Source organism: Tachyglossus aculeatus, chromosome 7 (genome assembly GCF_015852505.1).
Source record: "Tachyglossus aculeatus isolate mTacAcu1 chromosome 7, mTacAcu1.pri, whole genome shotgun sequence".
Classification (NCBI taxonomy): domain Eukaryota; kingdom Metazoa; phylum Chordata; class Mammalia; order Monotremata; family Tachyglossidae; genus Tachyglossus; species Tachyglossus aculeatus.
The window spans coordinates 3013978-3034015 of record NC_052072.1 but is presented as its reverse complement, the minus strand read 5'-3'; the positions used below and the strand labels follow the sequence as shown (position 1 = coordinate 3034015).

The following is a 20038-nucleotide window of genomic DNA, read 5'->3' as shown; positions in this document are numbered from 1 at the left end:
TAATAATAATAATAATAATAATAGTAATAATAATAGCATTTATTAAGCGCTTACTATAATAATCAATCAATCGTATTTATTGAGCGCTTACTATGTGCAGAGCACTGTACTGAGCGCTTGGGAAGTCCAAGTTGGCAACATATAGAGACAGTCCCTACCCAACAGTGGGCTCACAGTCTAATAATAATAATAATAATAATAATAATAATAATAATAGTAATAATAATAGCATTTATTAAGCGCTTACTATAATAATCAATCAATCGTATTTATTGAGCACTTACTGTGTGCAGAGCACTGTACTGAGCGCTTGGGAAGTCCAAGTTGGCAACATATAGAGACAGTCCCTACCCAACAGTGGGCATACAGTCTAATAATAATAATAATAATAATAATAATAATAGTAATAATAATAGCATTTATTAAGTGCTTACTATAATAATCAATCAATCAATCGTATTTATTGAGCACTTACTGTGTGCAGAGCACTGTACTGAGTGCTTGGGAAGTCCAAGTTGGCAACATATAGAGACAGTCCCTACCCAACAGTGGGCTCACAGTCTAATAATAATAATAATAATAATAATAGTAATAGTAATAATAGTAGCATTTATTAAGTGCTTACTATAATAATCAATCGTATTTATTGAGCACTTACTGTGTGCATAGCACTGTACTGAGCGCTTGGGAAGTCCAAGTTGGCAACATATAGAGACAGTCCCTACCCAACAGTGGGCTCACCGTCTAAGAATAATAATAATAATAATAATGATGGCATTTATTAAGCGCTTACTATGTGCCAAGCACCGTTCTAAGCGCTGGGGGAGGTTACAAAGTGATCCGACTGTCCCGCGGGGGGCTCCCAGTCTTCATCCCCATTTTGCAGATGAGGGAACCGAGGCCCAGAGAAGTGAAGTGACTTGCCCAAAGTCGCTCTTCTCCCAGAGCGCTCAGTACAGCGCTCCGCCGTCCGTAAGCGCCCCACGGACGCCGCCGATGGATTTTTATCGACTTTTCTCCGGCCTTTCAGGTGCAAACAGCTGATCCTGGCGACGGTGCGGGCTTTCTTCGACCTCGTCGACGCGGACACCAGGCAGGTCGGTATCCGTCCTTCCGGAGGCCGGAACGGGAATCGTGGTGGTGTCTTTGGGGGGAGGATCTGTGAAGAAGCGCTTACTACGTGCCCGGCACTGTACTGAGCGCTGGGGTGGATGCCAGCAGATCGGGTCGGACGCAGTCCCTGTCCCACCCGAGTGTTTAGTACAGCGTTCTGTGCACGGTAAGCGCTCAGTAAATAGCGCGGATTGCTGGAGTGCAGTGTGCTGCCCGCCTTACTTCATCAGTCGTATTTATTGAGCGCTCACTGTGTGCAGAGCGCTGTACTAAGCGCTTGGGAAGTACAAGTTGGCAACGTATAGTAAAGTTCACCCGACGAAAGCGACCTTTCATTCGGGAAGGAGCGTGGCTCAGTGGAAAGAGCCCGGGCTTTGGAGTCAGAGGTCATGGGTTCAAATCCCGGCTCTGCCAATTAATAATAATAATAATAATAATAATAATAGACTGTGAGCCCACTGTTGGGTAGGGACTGTCTCTATATGTTGCCAGTTTGTACTTCCCAAGCGCTTAGTCCAGTGCTCTGCACACAGTAAGCGCTCAATAAATGCGATTGATGATGATGATGATAATAACAATAATAATGGCATTGTCAGCTGGATGACTTTGGGCAAGTCACTTCGCTTCCCTGGGCCTCAGTTCCCTCATCTGGAAAATGGGGATGAAGACTGGGAGCCCCCCGTGGGACAACCCGATCATCTTGTAACCTCCCCAGCGCTTAGAACGGTGCTTTGCACATAGTAAGCGCTTAACAAATGCCATTATTATTGTTGTTATTCATGCGGTCGTATTTATGGAGCGCTTACTGTGTGCAGAGCGCTGTACTAAGCGCTTGGGAAGGACAAGTTGGCAACATCTAGAGACGTTCCCTACCCAACAGCGGGCTCACAGTCGAGAAGGGGGAGACGGACAACAAAACAAAACATACTAACAAATTAACAAAATAAAATAAATATTATCTCCTTCCCCTCCCCACGGCACCTGTATATATCTATATATGTTTGTACATATTTATTACTCTATTTATTTATTTTATATGTACATATGTATTCTATTTATTTTATTTGGTTTATGTGTTTTGTTTTGTTGTCTGTGTCCCCCTTCTAGCCTGTGAGCCCGCTGTCGAGTAGGGACCGTCTCTAGATGTTGCCAACTTGTACTTCCCAAGCGCTTAGTCCAGTGCTCTGCACACAGTAAGCGCTCAATAAATACGATTGATTGATTGATTGACTGAATGAATGAATGAATGAAAAGAAGCAGAGAAGCAGCGTGGCTTAGAGAAGCAGCGTGGCTCAGTGAAAAGAGCCCGGGCTTTGGAGTCTGAGGTCGTGGGTTCGAATCCCGGCTCCCCCACACATCTGCTGTGTCACCTTGGGCAAGTCACTTCACTTCTCTGAGCCTCAGTTCCCTCATCTGGAAAATGGGGATTAAGATTGAGAGCCCCACGTGGGACAGCCTGATCACCTTGTATCCTCCCCAGCGCTTAGGACAGTGCTTTGCACATAGTAAGCGCTTAACAAATGCCATCATTATTATTATATTTATTAGACTGTATATATTATATTTATATTCTAATAAATATATCATTATATATTATAAATATATAAATTTATATTTCTAATAAATATGTTATATTTATATTTTTTAGACTGCGAGCCCACTGTTGGGTAGGGACCGTCTCTAGATGTTGCCAGCTTGTACTTCCCAAGCGCTTAGTACAGTGCTCTGTACACAATAAGCGCTCAGTAAATACGATTGATGATGATGACTGTCTCTATATGTTGCCAACTTGTACTTCCCAAGCGCTTAGTCCAGTGCTCTGCACACAGTAAGCGCTCAATAAATACGATTGATGATGATGATGATGACTGTCTCTATATGTTGCCAACTTGTACTTCCCAAGCGCTTAGTACAGTGCTGTGCACACAGTAAGCGCTCAATAAATACGATCGATGATGATGACTGTCTCTGTATGTTGCCAACTTGTACTTCCCAAGCGCTTAGTCCAGTGCTCTGCACACAGTAAGCGCTCAATAAATACGATTGATGATGATGACCGTCTCTATATGTTGCCAACTTGTACTGCCCAAGGGCTTAGTCCAGTGCTCTGCACACAGTAAGCGCTCAATAAATACGATTGATGATGATGATGACTGTCTCTATACGGGCTTTGGAGTCAGAGGTCATGGGTTCAAATCCCAGCTCCGCCAACTGTCAGCTGGGTGACTTTGGGCAAGTCACTTCACTTCTCTGTGCCTCAGTTACCTCATCTGTAAAATGGGGATTAAGATTGTGAGCCCCCCCGGGACAACCTGATCACCCTGTAACCACCCCAGCGCTTAGAACAGTGCTTTGCACAGAGTAAGCGCTTAATAAATGCCATTATTATTATTATTATATGTTGCCAACTTGTACTTTCCAAGGGCTTAGTCCAGTGCTCTGCACACAGTAAGCGCTCAATAAATACGATTGATTGTATTATTAAAAGGGGCGGAGCCGGGATTGGAACCCAGACCCTCCTGTGTCCCGTTCCCGCCGGCGTCCGAGGCGGGCTGGGTGTCGGGGGGCGGCACCGAGGGCGGGAGTGACCGGAGGCGTCCGCGGCCGGGCCCCCCCAGATCACGGCGGACCCCCAGAAGAGGCTGTCGGTGCTCAACCATCACTTCGTGCGGCATCCGGCCAAGCAGTTCCAGGAAAAGCCCGACGTCGTCACCGAGCTTCCCGGTTGGTGCTCCCGGTCCCCGGGTGGGGGGTCATCCCGATTCGGGGATGGACGGGATGGGCGGGGGGCCGGGGCTGGGGGGCAAGAGGAACGGTGCACCCCCCCTTATCGCCCACCATCAATCAATCAATCATATTGATTGAGCACTTACGGTGTGCAGAGCACTGTACTAAGCGCTTGGGAAGCCCAAGTTGGCAACGTATAGAGACGGTCCCTACCCAACAGTGGTAGTCTCACCATCATCGCCCACCGTGATGATGATGGCATTTATTAAGCGCTTACTCTGTGCGAAGCACTCTGTGGGGGATACAAGGTGATCAGGTTGTCCCCCGTGGGGCTCCCAGTCTTCATCCCCATTTTCCAGATGAGGTCACTGGGGCCCGGAGAAGTGAAGCGACTTGCCCAGAGTCACCCGGCTGACAAGCGGCGGAGCCGGGATTTGAACCCATGACCTCGGACTCCAAAGCCCGGCCTCTTTCCACGCTGCTTCTCTATAATGATGGTGGCATTTGTTAAGCGCTTACTATGTGCCAAGCACTGTTCTAAGCACTGGGGGGGATACAGGTGATCAGGTTGTCCCACGGGGGCTGCCAGTCTTCATCCCCATATTCCAGATGAGGTCACTGGGGTCCGGAGAAGTGAAGCGACTTGCCCAGAGTCACCCGGCTGACAAGTGGCGGAGCCGGGATTTGAACCCATGACCTCTGACTCCAAAGCCCGGGCTCTTTCCACACTGCTTCTCTATAATGATGATTTCTAGACTGTGAGCCCACTGTCGGGTAGGGACCGTCTCTATATGTTGCCAACTTGTACTTCCCAAGCGCTTAGTACAGTGCTCTGCACACAGTAAGCACTCAATAAATACGATTGGATGAATGAATGAATGAATGATGGCATTTGTTAAGCGCTTACTATGTGCCAAGCACTGTTCTGAGCCCTGGGGGGGATACAAGGTGATCAGGTTGTCCCCTGTGGGGCTCCCAGTCTTCATCCCCATTTTCCAGATCAGGGAACTGAGGCCCAGAGAAGTGAAGGAACTTGCCCAAAGTCACCCGGCTGACAAGCTGTGGAGCCGGGATTTGAACCCATGACCTCTGACTCCAAAGCCCAGGCTCTTTCCACGCTGCTTCTCTATAATGATGATGGCATTTGTTAAGCGCTTACTATGTGCCAAGCACTGTTCTAAGCACTGGGGGGGATACTGGTGATCAGGTTGTCCCACGGGGGCTGCCAGTCTTCATCCCCATTTTCCGGATGAGGTCACTGAGGCCCGGAGAAGTGAAGCGACTTGCCCAAAGTCACCCGGCTGACAAGCGGCGGAGCCGGGATTTGAACCCATGACCTCTGACTCCAAAGCCCGGGCTCTTTCCACGCTGCTTCTCTATAATGATGATGGCATTTGTTAAGTGCTTACTATGTGCCAAGCACTTTTCTAAGCACTGGGGGGGATACAAGATGATTAGGTTGTCCCAGGGGGGGCTCGCAGTCTTCATTCCCATTTTCCAGATGAGGTCACTGAGGCCCGGAGAAGTGAAGCGACTTGTCCAAAGTCACCTGGCTGACAAGCGGCGGAGCCGGGATTTGAACCCATGACCTCTGACTCCAAAGCCCGGGCTCTTTCCACGCTGCTTCTCTATAATGATGGTGGCATTTGTTAAGCGCTTACTATGTGCCAAGCACTGTTCTAAGCGCTGGGGGGGATACAAGGTGATCAGGTTGTCCCCCGTGGGGCTCCCAGTCTTCATCCCCATTTTCCAGATGAGGTCACTGAGGCCCGGAGAAGTGAAGCGACTTGCCCAAAGTCACCCGGCTGACAAGCGGCGGAGCCGGGATTTGAACCCATGACCTCTGACTCCAAAGCCCGGGCTCTTTCCACGCTGCTTCTCTATAATGATGGTGGCATTTGTTAAGCGCTTACTATGTGCCAAGCACTGTTCTAAGCGCTGGGGGGGATACAAGGTGATCACGTTGTCCCCCGTGGGGCTCCCAGTCTTCATCCCCATTTTCCAGATGAGGTCACTGAGGCCCGGAGAAGTGAAGCGACTTGCCCAAAGTCACCCGGCTGACAAGCGGCGGAGCTGGGATTTGAACCCATGACCTCTGACTCCAAAGCCCATGCTCTTTCCACACTGCGTCTTTATAATGCTTCTCCCTTCAAGGCCCTACTGAGAGCTCACCTCCTCCAGGAGGCCTTCCCAGACTGAGCCCCCTCCTTCCTCTCCCCCTCCTCCCGCTCCTCATCCCCCCCGCCTTACCTCCTTCCCCTCCCCACAGCACCTGGATAGATCGATAGACGTTTGTATGGATTTATTACTCTGTTTATTGATTTATTTTATTTGTACATATTTATTCTATTTATTTTATTTTGTTAATATGTTTTGTTGTCTGTCTCCCCCTTCTCGACTGTGAGCCCACTGTTGGGTAGGGACCATTTCTAGATGTTGCCAACTTGGACTTCCCAAGCGCTTAGTCCAGTGCTCTGCACACAGTCAGCGCTCAATAAATACGATTAAATGAATGAATTAATATAATGATGACGGCATTTGTTAAGCGCCTGCTATGTGCCAAGCACTGTTCTAAGCACTGGGGGGGATACAAGGTGATCAGGTTGTCCCACGTGGGGCTCCCAGTCTTCATCCCCATTTTCCAGATGAGGTCACTGAGGCCCGGAGAAGTGAAGCGACTTGCCCAAAGTCACCCGGCTGACAAGCGGCGGAGCCGGGATTTGAACCCATGACCTCTGACTCCAAAGCCCGGGCTCTTTCCACGCTGCTTCTCTATAATGATGGTGGCATTTGTTAAGCGCTTACTATGTGCCAAGCACTGTTCTAAGTGCTGGGGGGGATACAAGGTGATCAGGTTGTCCCCCATGGGGCTCCCAGTCTTCATCCCCATTTTCCAGATGAGGTCACTGAGGCCCGGAGAAGTGAAGTGACTTGCCCAAAGTCACCTGACTGACAAGCGGCGGAGCCAGGATTTGAACCCATGACCTCTGACTCCAAAGCCCGGGCTCTTTCCACACTGCTTCTCTATAATGATGATTTCTAGACTGTGAGCCCGTTGTTGGGTAGGGACCGTCTCTGTATGTTGCCAACTTGTACTTCCCAAGCGCTTAGTACAGTGCTCTGCACACAGTAAGTGCTCAATAAATACGATTGGATGAATGAATGGCATATGTTAAGCGCTTACTATGTGCCAAGCACTGTTCTGAGCCCTGGGGGGGATACAGGGTGATCAGGTTGTCCCCTGTGGGGCTCCCAGTCTTCATCCCCGTTTTCCAGATCAGGGAACTGAGGCCCAGAGAAGTGAAGCAACTTGCCCAAAGTCACCCGGCTGACAAGCTGTGGAGCCGGGATTTGAACCCATGACCTCTGACTCCAAAGCCCGGGCTCTTTCCACGCTGCTTCTCTATAATGATAATGGCATTTGTTAAGCGCTTACTATGTGCCAAGCACTGTTCTAAGCACTGGGGGGGATACAGGTGATCAGGTTGTCCCCCGTGGGGCTCCCAGTCTTCATCCCCATTTTCCAGATGAGGTCACTGAGGTCCAGAGAAGTGAAGTGACTCGCCCAAGGTCACACAGCCGACAAGTGGCGGAGCTGGGATTAGAACCCATGACTCTGACTGCCAAGCCCGGGCTCTTTCCACTGGGACACACCGCCTCTCTATTCCACATGGGGCTCCCAGTCTTCACCCCCATTTTCCAGATGAGGGAACTGAGGCCCGGAGAAGTGAAGCGACTTGCCCAAAGTCTCCCAGCTGGCAAGCGGCGGAGCTGGGATTCGAACCCATGACCTCTGACTCCAAAGCCCGGGCTCTTGCGACTGAGCCCCGCTGTTTGACCATCATCACTTCTCTGTCTCTCTGTGTGTCTCTCTATGTCTTCCTCTCTCTGTCTCGTCCTCTCGTGTTCTCTCTCTCGTTCTCACTGTGTCTCTGTCTCCCTGTTGCTCTCTCCGTCTCTCATCCTCTCTCCTTCTCTCCCGTTCTCGCTCTCTCCATCATTTTATCTCTCAGTCTCTCTTATTCTCTTCCTCTTTCTCAGTGTCTCTTCCTGTCGCTCGCTCTGTCTCGTTCTCTCTCATTCTCTTTCTAACTCTCCCTGTCTCTGTCCATCTCTGTGTCATATTCTCTCCCTCGTTCTCTCTGTGTCTCTGTCTCCTCGTCCCTCTCTCTGTCTCTCATTCTCTCTCATTCCTACCCTCTCCGTTGCTCTGTCTTTCTGCCTCCCCATCTCTCTTATTCTCTCCCTCGTTCTCACCGTGTCTCTGTCTCCCTGTCTCTCTCCATCTCTCTTATTCTTTCCCTTGTTCTCACTGTGTCTTTGTGTTCCCAGTGCTCTCTGTCTCTCTCTCGCTCTAACTCTTTCGATCTCTCAGTCTCTCTTATTCTCTTCGTCTTTCTCAGTGTCTCCCTGTCGCTCGCTCTGTCTCGCTCTCTCTCATTCTCTTTCTAACTCTCCCTGTCTCTCTGTCTCTGTCGTATTCTCCCCTTCGTTCTCTCTGTGTCTCTGTCTCCCCGTCCCTCTCTCTGTGTCTCAATCTCTCTCATTCTCACTCTCTCCATTGTTCTGTCTTTCTCTTATTCTCTCCCTCGTTCTCACCGTGTCTCTGTCTCCCTGTCTCTCTCTGCCTCTCAGTGCCCCTTATTATTTCCCTCGTTCTCACTGTGTCTTTGTGTTCCCGGCGCTCCCTCTGTCTGTCTCTCTCACTCAAACCCTTTTTATCTCTCAGTCTCTCTTATTCTCTCTCCCTCATTCTCAGTGTCTCTCTTCCTGTCGCTCACTCTGTCTCATTCTCTCTCATTCTCTTTCTAACTCTCTCTGTCTCTCTCTGTCTGTCATATTCTCTCCATTCTCTCTGTGTCTCTGTCTCCCCGTCCCTCTCTCTCTCTCATTCTCTCTCATTCTCACTCCGCCGTTGCTCTGTCTTTCTGCCTCCCCGTCTCTCTTATTCTCTCCCTCGTTCTCACCGTGTCTCTGTCTCCCTGCCTCTCTCTGTCTTTCAGTCTCTCTTATTCTTTCCCTCATTCTCACCGTGTCTCTGTCTTCCCGGCACTCTCTCTGTGTCAGTCTCTCTTGTTCTAACTCTCTTTCTGTCTCCCCGTCTCTCTTATTCTCTCCCTCGTTCTCACCGTGTCTCTCTGTCTCCCTGTTATTATTTCCCTCGTTCTCACCATGTCCCTGTCTCCCAGTCTCTCTCCATCTCTCGTATTCTTTCCCTCATTCTCAGTGTGTCTTTGTGTTCGCGGCACTCCCTCTGTCTCACTCTCTCTCATTCTAACTCTATCTTTCTATCTCTCAGTCTCTCTTATTCTCTCCCTCATTCTCAGTGTCTCTCTTCCTATCGCTCGCTCTGTCTCATTCTCTCTCATTCTCTTTCTAACTCTGTCTCTGTCTCTGTGTCGTATTCTCTCCTCTGTTGTCTCTGGCTCCCTGTCCCTCTCTCTGTCTCATTCTTTCTCATTCTCACTCTCTCCGTTGCTCTCTTTCCGTCTCCCCGTCTCTCTTATTCTCTCCCTCCTTCTCACCATGTCTCTGTCTCCCTGTCTCTCATTGTCTCTCAGTGCCCCTTATTATTTCCCTCGTTCTCACCATGTCTCTGTCTCCCTGTCTCTCTCCATCTCTCTTATTCTTTCCCTCATTCTCACTGTGTCTTTGTGTTCCCAGTGCTCCCTGTCTGTCTCTCTCACTCAAACTCTTTTTATCTCTCAGTCTCTCTTATTCTCTCCCTCATTCTCAGTGTCTCTCTTCCTGTCGCTCGCTCTGTCTCGCTCTCATTCTCTTTCTAACTCTCCCTGTCTCTCTCTGTCATATTCTCTCCTTCGTCCTCTCTGTGTCTCTGTCTCCCCGTCCCTCCCTCTCTCTCATTCTCTCTCATTCTCACCCTCTCCGTTGCTCTGTCTTTCTGCCTCCCCGTCTCTCTTATTCTCTCCCTCGTTCTCACCGTGTCTCTGTCTCCCTGCCTCTCTCTTTCTCTCAGTCTCTCATTCTTTCCCTCGTTCTCACCGTGTCTCTGTCTTCCCGGCGCTCTCTCTGTCTCGCTCGCTCTCATTCTAACTGTCTGTCTCCCCGTCTCTCTTATACTCTCCCTCCTTCTCACCATGTCTCTGTCTCCCTGTCTCTCATTGTCTCTCAGTGCCCCTTATTATTTCCCTCGTTCTCACCATGTCTCTGTCTCCCTGTCTCTCTCCATCTCTCTTATTCTTTCCCTCATTCTCACTGTGTCTTTGTGTTCCCAGTGCTCCCTGTCTGTCTCTCTCACTCAAACTCTTTTTATCTCTCAGTCTCTCTTATTCTCTCCCTCATTCTCAGTGTCTCTCTTCCTGTTGCTCGCTCTGTCTCGCTCTCTCTCATTCTCTTTCTAACTCTCCCTGTCTCTCTCTGTCATATTCTCTCCTTCGTCCTCTCTGTGTCTCTGTCTCCCCGTCCCTCCCTCTCTCTCATTCTCTCTCATTCTCACCCTCTCCGTTGCTCTGTCTGTCTGTCTCCCCGTCTCTCTTATTCTCTCCCTCGTTCTCACCGTGTCTCTGTCTCCCTGTCTCTCTCTGTCTCTCAGTCTCTCTTATTCTTTCCCTCATTCTCACCGTGTCTCTGTCTTCCCGGCGCTCTCTCTGTCTCGCTCGCTCTCGTTCTGTCTGTCTCCCCGTCTCTTATTCTCTCCTTCGTTCTCACCGTGTCTCTGTCTCCCTGTCTCTCATCGTCTCTCAGTCCCCCTTATTATTCCCTCGTTCTCACCATGTCTCTGTCTCCCTGTCTCTCTCCATCTCTTATTCCTTCCCTCGTTCTCACTGTGTCTTTGTGTTCCTGGCGCTCTCTCTGTCTGTCTCTCTCACTCTAACTCTTTTTATCTCTCAGTCTCTCTTATTCTCTCTCCCTCATTCTCAGTGTCTCTCTTCCTGTTGCTCGTTCTGTCTCGTTCTCTCTCATTCTCTTTCTAACTCTCCCTGTCTCTCTCTGTCATATTCTCTCCTTCGTTCTCTCTGTGTCTCTGTCTCCCTGTCCCTCCCTCTGTGTCTCATTCTCTCTCACCCTCTCCATTGCTCTGTCTTTCTCTCTCCCCGTCTCTCTTATTCTCTCCCTCGTTCTCACCATGTCTCTGTCTCCCTGTCTCTCAGTCTCTCTCATTCTTTCCCTCGTTCTCACCGTGTCTCTGTCTTCCCCACGCTCTCTCTGTCTCGCTCGCTCTCGTTCTGTCTGTCTCTCCATCTCTTACTCTCTCCCTCGTTCTCACCGTGTCTCTGTCTCCCTGTCATTCATTCATTCAGTAGTATTTATTGAGCGCTTACTGTGTGCAGAGCACTGGACTAAGGGCTTGGGAGAGGACAAATACAAATAAATTCTATATTATACGTGGCTTATTTAGTCATCATCATCATCAATCGTATTTATTGAGCGCTTACTGTGTGCAGAGCACTGGACTAAGCGCTTGGGAAGTCCAAGTTGGCAACATCTAGAGACGGTCCCTACCCGACAGTGGGCTCACAGTCTAAAAGGGGGAGACAGAGAACAAAACCAAACATACTAACAAAATGAAATAAATAGAATAGATATTTTAATGTCTGTCTCCCCCTCTATGCTATAATAATAATAATAATAATAATAATAATGGCATTTATTAAGCACTTACTATGTGCAAAGCACTGTTCTAAGTGCTGGGGAGGTTACAAGGTGATCAGGTTGTCCCACGGGCGGCTCACAGTCTTCATCCCCATTTTCCAGATGAGGGAACTGAGGCCCAGGGAAGTGAAGTGACTTGCCCAAAGTCACCCAGCTGACAATTGGCGGAGCCGGGATTTGAACCCATGACCTCGGGCTCTAAAGCCCGGGCTCTTTTCCACTGAGCCACGCTGCTTCTCTATCAATTATCAATTAAATCAGCGGTATCAAGCGAGCGCTGCTTCTCTATCAGTCATCAATCAATTAAATCGGCGGTATCAAGCGACCGCTGCTTCTCAATCAATCAATCAGTCGTATTTATTGAGTGCTTACTGTGTGCAGAGCACTGTACTAAGCGCTTGGGAATTACATAATAATGCTATTTATTAAGTGCTTAATAATAATAATAATAGTAATGGCATTTATTAAGTGCTTACTATGTGCAAAGCACTGTTCTAAGCGCTGGGGAAGTTACAAGGTGATCAGGTTGTCCCACGGGCGGCTCACAGTCTTCATCCCCATTTTCCAGATGAGGTAACTGAGGCCCAGAGAAGTGAAGTAACTTTCCCAAAGTCACCCAGCTGACAAGTGGCAGAGCCGGGATTTGAACCCATGACCTCTGACTCCAAAGCCCGGGCTCTTTCCACTGAGCCACGCTGCTTCGATGTGCCAAGCACTGTTCTAAGCGCTGGGGAGGTGACAAGGTGATCGGGTTGTCCCACGGGGGGCTCCCAGTCTTCATCCCCATTTTCCAGATGAGGTCACTGAGGCCCAGAGAAGTGAAGTGACTTGCCCAAAGTCACACAGCGGACGTGTGGCAGAGCCAGGATTAAAATAATGATAAGATTAAAATAATAACGATGAAATTTTTAAAAAATGATGGCTTTTGTTAAGCGCTTACTTTGTGCCAAGCACTGTTCTAAGCGCTCGGGGGATAAAAGGTAATCAGGTTGTCCCCGTGGGGCTCACGGTCTTTATTCCCATTTTCCAGATGAGGAAACTGAGGCCCAGGGAAGTTAAGTGACAAGTGGCGGAGTGGGGGTTTGAACCCATGACCTCTGACTCCAAAACCCGGGCTCTTTTAGTGTGTCTGCTAATTCTGTTGTCCTCTCCCAAGCGCTTAGTACAGTGCTCTGCACGTAGTAAGCACTCAAAAAAAAAAATAGTAAGCGCTTAACAAATACCCAAATAGTTATGATTATTATGAAGTCAACCAAATGGTGTTGTCCCCCAGGAGCAGCAGCGTGGATTCGGGTCAGAGCTCCCCAGTGGACCTACGCGGTGCGCAACGTAAGGGACCATTCGGGGCGTCCTTTGGCTTTGGGGGTGCGGACGTCTCCCTTCGGACCGTCGGCGGCGCGGAATTCCTTCTTTCCTCCTGCGTTTTTGTTTATTTTTTCCCGTAGGAATCGGACGAAAAGTACTTTTTATTCCCGCTGGCCAGCCACCGGAAATCCTACAGCCACGTCTACTGTCAGAACGCCCTGTTGGTGAGCGTTTCCGCCGCTCCTTTCCCTTCGCCTCGGGACGGGAAAGCTCGTTGACGCTTGTTTTGTTTTTGTTGGCCGTCTCCCCCCCTTCGAGACTGTGAGCCCGTCGTTGGGTAGGGACCTCCTCTCTCTGTTGCCCAATTGGACTCCCCAAGCGCTTAGTACAGTGCCCTGCACACAGTAAGCGCTCAATAAATCTCCCCCTTCTAATAATAATAATAATGATGATGATGGCATTTGTTAAGCGCTTACTATGTGCAAAGCACTGTTCTAAGTGCTGGGGGGAATAATAATGATGGCATTTGTTAAGCGCTTACTAGGCACTGTTCTAATCACTGGGGAGGTTACAAGGCAATCAGGTTGTCCCACAGGGGGCTCAAAGTCTTCATCCCCATTTTACAGATGAGGGAACTGAGGCTCCGAGAAGTGAAGTGACTTGCCCAAGGTCACACAACAGACATGTGGCGGAGCCGGGACTCGAACCCATGACCTCTGACTCCAAAGCCTGTGCTCTTTCCACTGAGCCATGCTGCTTCTCTGTTCAGTGAGCCCGCTGTTGGATAGGGGCCGTCTCTATATGTTGCCGACTTGGACTTCCCAAGCACTTAGTACAGTGCCCTGCACACAGTAAGCGCTCAATAAATCTCCCCCTTCTAATAATAATAATAATAATGATGGCATTTGTTAAGCGCTTACTATGTGCAAAGCACTGTTCTAAGCACTGGGGGGGATACAAGGTGATCAGGTTGTCCCACGTGGGGCTTACAGTCATCATCCCCATTTTACAGATGAGGTAACTGAGGCCCAGAGAAGTGAAGTGACTTGTCCAAGGTCATACAGCAGACATGTGGTGGAGCCGGGACTCGAACCCATGACCTCTGACTCCAAAGCCCGGGCTCTTTCCACTGAGCCACGCTGCTTCTCTAAGTTCAGTGAGCCCGCTGTTGGATAGGGACCGTCTCTATATGTTGCCGATTTGTACTTCCCAAGCGCTTAGTACAGTGCCCTGCACACAGTAAGCGCTCAATAAATCTCCCCCTTCTAATAATAATAATAATAATAATAATGATGATGATGGCATTTGTTAAGCGCTTACTATGTGCAAAGCACTGTTCTAAGCGCTGGGGGGGATACAAGGTGATCAGGTGGTCCCACGTGGGGCTTGCAGTCATCATCCCCATTTTACAGATGAGGTAACTGAGGCTCCGAGAAGTGAAGTGACTTGCCCAAGGTCACACAGCAGACGTGTGGCGGAGCCGGGACTCGAACCCATGACCTCTGACTCCAAAGCCTGTGCTCTTTCCACTGAGCCATGCTGCTTCTCTGTTCAGTGAGCCCGCTGTTGGATAGGGGCCGTCTCTATATGTTGCCGACTTGGACTTCCCAAGCACTTAGTACAGTGCCCTGCACACAGTAAGCGCTCAATAAATCTCCCCCTTCTAATAATAATAATAATAATGATGGCATTTGTTAAGCGCTTACTATGTGCAAAGCGCTGTTCTAAGCGCTGGGGGGGGGGATACAAGGTGATCAGGTGGTCCCACATGGGGCTTACAGTCATCATCCCCCTTTTACAGGTGAGGTAACTGAGGCCCAGAGAAGTTAAGTGACTTGCCCAAGGTCACACAGCAGACATGTGGCGGAGCCGGGACTCGAACCCATGACCTCTGACTCCAAAGCCCGGGCTCTTTCCACTGAGCCACGCTGCTTCTCTAAGTTCAGTGAGCCTGCTGTTGGATAGGGACCGTCTCTATGAGTAGGGGCTGTCTCTATATGTTGCCAATTTGTACTTCCCAAGCGCTTAGTACAGTGCTCTGCACATAGTAAGCGCTCAATAAATACGATTGATGATGATGATGATGTTGCCGATTTGTACGTCCCAAACACTTAGTACAGTGCCCTGCACACAGTAAGCGCTCAATAAATCTCCCCCTTCTAATAATAATAATAATAATAATGATAATGGCATTTGTTAGCACTTACTATGTGCAAAGCACTGTTCTAAGCACTGGGGGGGATGCAAGGTGATCAGGTTGTCCCACGTGGGGCTTACAGTCATCATCCCCATTTTACAGATGAGGTAACTGAGGCCCAGAGAAGTGAAGTGACTTGTCCAAGGTCATACAGCAGACATGTGGTGGAGCCGGCATTCGAACCCTTGACCTCTGACTCCAAAGCCCGGGCTCTTTCCACTGAGCCACGCTGCTTCTGTAAGTTCAGTGAGCCCGCTGTTGGGTAGGGACCGTCTCTATATGTTGCTGATTTGGACTTCCCAAGCACTTAGTACAGTGCCCTGCACACAGGAAGCGCTCAATAAATCTCCCCCTTCTAAACCCTGAGCCCGCTGTTGGGTAGGGACCGTCTCTCTCTGTTGCCGACTTGTAGTTCCCAAGCGCTTAGTACAGTGTTCTGCACTCAGTAAGCGCTCAATAAGTACGACGGAATGAATTTCAGTGTTATTCTTGTCACCCAATATGAAAAAGGCAGCAAGTTCCTCCCTAAATCGCGCTCAATAAATCTCCCCCTTCTAGACCGTAAGCCTGTTGTTGGGTAGGGACCGTCTCTAGATGTTGCCGATTTGCACTTCCCAAGCGCTTAGTATAGTGCTCTGCACACAATACACGCTCAATAAATACGATGGAAGGAATGAATTTCAGTGGCATTCTTGTCACCCAATATGAAAAAGGCAGCAAGTTCCTCCCTAAATCGCGCTCAATAAATCTCCCCCTTCTAGACTGTGAGCCCGCTGTTGGGTAGGGACTGTCTCTATCTGTTTCCGATTTGTCCTTCCCAAGAGCTTAGTACAGTGCCCTGCACACAGTAAGTGCTCAATAAATATGATGAAATGAATTTCAGTGGCATTCTTGTCACCCAGTATGAAAAAGGCAGCAAGTTCCTCCCTAAATCGCGCTCAATAAATCTACCCTTTCTAGACCGTGAGCCTGTTGTTGGGTAGGGACTGTCTCTAGATGTTGCCGATTTGCACTTCCCAAGCGCTTAGTACAGTGCTCTGCACACAGTAAGTGCTCAATAAATACGATGGAGTGAATGAATTTCAGTGGCATTCTTGTCACCCAATATGAAAAAGGCAGCAAGTCCTTCCCTAAATCGCGCTCAATAAATCTCCCCCTTCTTTACCGTGAGCCCATTGTTGGGTAGAGATTGTCTCTATGTGTTGCCGATTTGTACTTCCCAAGCGCTCAGTACAGTGCTCTGCACACAGTAAGCGCTCAATAAATATGATGAAATGAATTTCAGTGGCATTCTTGTCACCCAATATGAAAAAGGCAGCAAGTTCCTCCCTAAATCACGCTCAATAAATCTCCCCCTTCTAGACCGTGAGCCCATTGTTGGGTAGGGATTGTCTCTATCTGTTGCCGATTTGTCCTTCCCAAGCGCTTAGTACAGTGCCTTGCACACAGTAAGTGCCCAGTAAATACGATGGAATGAATTTCAGTGACATTCTTGTCACCCAATATGAAAAACGCATCAAGTCCTTCCCTAAATCGCGCTCAATAAATCTCCCCCTTCTAGACCGTGAGCCCGTTGTTGGGTAGGATTGTCTCTATCTGTTGCCGATTTGTCCTTCCCAAGCACTTAGTACAGTGCTGTGCACACAGTAAGCGCTCAATAAGTACAATGGAATGACTGAATTTCAGTGGCGTTCTTGTCACCGAATATGAAAAAGGCAGCAAGTTCTTCCCTAAATCACGCTCAATAAATCTCCGCCTTCTAGACCATGAGCCCGTTGTTGGGTAGGGATTGTCTCTATCTGTTGCCGACTTGTAGTTCCCAAGCGCTTAGTACAGTGCTCTGCACACAGTAAGCGCTCAATAAGTATGATGGAATGAATTTCAGTGGCGTTCTTGTCACCCAATATGAAACAGGCAGCAAGTTCCTCCCTAAATTGCGCTCAATAAATCTCCCCCTTCTAGACCGTGAGCCCATTGTTGGGTAGGGACCGTCTCTATCTGTTGCCAATTTGTACTTCCCAAGCGCTTAGTATAGTGCTGTGCATATGGTAAGCGCTCAATAAATACGATGGAGTGAATGAATTTCCATTCTTGTCACCCAGTATGAAAAAGGCAGCAAGTTCCTCTCTAAATCGCGCTCAATAAATCTCCCCCTTCTAGACTGTGAGCCTGCTGTTGGGTAGGGACAGATGGCAAAACAAAACATATTAACGAAATAAAATAAATAGAATAAATATGTACAAGTGAAATAAATAGAGTAATAAGTAATGACTGAGTAGGCCTCAGTGATCTCATCTGTCAAATGGGGATGAAGACCGTGAGCCCCCTGTGGGACTGTCTCTATATGTTGCCAGCTTGTACTTCCCAAGCGCTTAGTACAGTGCTCTGCACACAGTAAGCGCTCAATAAATATGATTGATTGATTGATTGACAACCTGATCACCTTGTAACCTCCTCAGTGTTTAGAACGGTGCTTGGCACATAATAAGCGCTTAATAAATGGATGCTATTATTATTATTATCATTATTATTATTATTATTATTATTATTATTATTATTCTCGGGGCCTCAGTTCCCTCATCTGTCAAATGGGGATGAAGACCGGGAACTCCTGGGGGACAACCGGATCACCTTGTAACCTCCCCAGCGCTTAGAACGGTGCTTGGCACATAATAAGCACTTAATAAATGCCATTATTATTATTATTATTATTATTATTATTATTTTTCTCAGGGCCTCAGTTCCCTCATCTGTCAAATGGGAATGAAGACTGTGAGCCCCCCGTGGGACAACCTGATCACCTTGTAACCTCTCCAGCGCTAAGAACGGTGCTTGGCACATAATAAGCGCTTAATAAATGCCATTATTATTATTATTATTATTATTATTATTATTATTATTATTCTCGGGGCCTCAGTTCCCTCATCATCTGTCAAATGGGGATAAAGACTGTGAGCCCCCCGTGGGACAAACTGATCACCTTGTAACCTCCCCAGCGCCTAGAATGGTGTTTGGCACATAATAAGCGCTTAATAAATGCCATTATTATTATAATTATTATTATTATTATTATTATTCTCAGGGCCTCAGTTCCCTCATCTGTCAAATGGGGATGAAGACCGGGAGCCCCCCGTGGGACAACCTGATCACCTTGTAACCTCCCCAGCGCTTAGAACAGTGCTTGGCACCTAGTAAGCACTTAATAAATGCCATCATTATTATTATTATTATTATTATTATTATTATTATTCTCGGGGCCTCAGTTCCCTCATCTGTCAAATGGGAATGAAGACCGTGAGCCCCCCGTGGGACAACCTGATCACCTTGTAACCTCCCCAGCGCTTAGAACGGTGCTTGGCACCTAGTAAGCGCTTAATAAATGCCATCATTATTATTACTATTATTTAAAATTTCCAGGATACAAGAAGCTGGATTTACGGCTGCCGCAACAGTAGTTCTTCCTGGTGAGTATCCCGTTGCGGGTGATATTTGGGAGCGTGTCCGGAAATTGCGTGACGCCTCCAAAGCGTCTCTCAAATGTCCATCTCCTAGGCCCCGGATGAGAAACCAGAATAGTTATAATAATAACGGCATTTATGAAGCGCTTACTATGTGCAAAGCGCTGTTCTAAGCGCTGGGGAGGTTACACGGTAGTGGTAACGATGATCATTAATTATAACAATAATAGTTGTCGTGTTTGCTTTGCACATAGTAAGCGCTTAACAAATACCGTCATTATTATTATTGTTTGTTCGTAATAATGGTATTTGTTAAGCGCGTACTATGTGCCCAGCACTGTTCTAATAAATTATAAATAATAATTTATTTATTTTGCTTGTACATATCTATTTATTTTATTTTGTGAATATGTTTGGTTTTGTCGTCTGTCTCCCCCGTCTAGACTGTGAGCCCACTGTTGGGGAGGGACCGTCTTTATGTGTTGCCGACTTGTACTTCCCAAGCGCTTAGTACAGTGCTCTGCACACAGTAAGCGCTCAATAAATACGATTGATGATGATGATGATGATTCCGGTCCTTTTCACCCTTCACCGATTGTTCAGTCTGTGGTATTTATTGAGCGCTTACCAAGTGAAGAACAGCGTCCTACGCTCTAGGGAGAAAAGCAGCGTGGCTCGGTGGAAAGAGCCCGGGCTTTGGAGCCAGAGGTCATGGGTTCAAATCCTGCCTCCACCGCTTGTCAGCCGGGTGACTTTGGGCAAGTCACTTTCATTCATTCATTCATTCAATTGTATTCATTGAGCGCTTACTGGGTGCAGAGCACTGGACTAAGCGCTTGGGAAGTATTGGGAAGCAGCGTGGTTCAGTGGAAAGAGCCCGGGCTTTGGAGTCAGAAGCCGTGGGTTCTAAACATATTAACAAAATAAAATAAATAGAATCAATCAATCAATCAATCGTATTTATTGAGCGCTTACTATGTGCAGAGCACTGGACTAAGCGATTGGGAAGTACAAATTGGCAACATATAGAGACAGTCCCTACCCAACAGTGGGCTCACAGTCTAGAAGGGGAAGCGTATTTATCAGTTGTATTTATTGAGCGCTTACTTCACTTCTCTGGGCCTCAGTTCCCTCATCTGTCAAATGGGGATGAAGACTGGGAGCCCCCGGGGGACAACCCGATCTCCTTGGAACCTCCCCAGTGCTTAGAACAGTGTTTCGCACGTGAGAAGCAGCGTGGCTCAGTGGGAAGAGCCCGGGCTTTGGAGTCGGAGGTCATGGGTTCGAATTCTGGCTCCGCCACTTGTCAGCTGGGTGACTTTGGGCATGTCCCTTCACTTTTCTGGGCCTCAGTTCCCTCATCTGTCAAATGGGGATGAAGCCCGTGAGCCCCCCGTGGGACAACCTGATCACCTTGTAACCTCCCCAGCGCTTAGTACAGTGCTTGGCACATAGTAAGCGCTTAATAAATGCCATCCTTACTATTTCCACTGAGCCACGCCGCTTCTAACCCGATCACCTTGTAACCTCCCCAGCGCTTAGTACAGTGCTTGGCACATAGTAAGCGCTTAATAAATGCCATCCTTACTATTCCCACTGAGCCACGCCGCTTCTAACCCGTTCA

General features: G+C 48.2%; 1 protein-coding gene across 1 annotated transcript in view; it reads left to right on the top strand.

The window, feature by feature from the left end:
• Positions 1 to 20038, top strand: part of PGAP1 (post-GPI attachment to proteins inositol deacylase 1) — a 105020-nt gene that overhangs the window by 31136 nt on the left and 53846 nt on the right. Inside the window, exons 7-11 of the mRNA XM_038749043.1 lie at positions 1031 to 1097; positions 3732 to 3837; positions 12728 to 12783; positions 12900 to 12983; positions 18374 to 18420. Coding sequence (XP_038604971.1) covers positions 1031 to 1097; positions 3732 to 3837; positions 12728 to 12783; positions 12900 to 12983; positions 18374 to 18420 — 360 coding nt within the window. The remainder of the gene's footprint in view (positions 1 to 1030; positions 1098 to 3731; positions 3838 to 12727; positions 12784 to 12899; positions 12984 to 18373; positions 18421 to 20038) is intronic.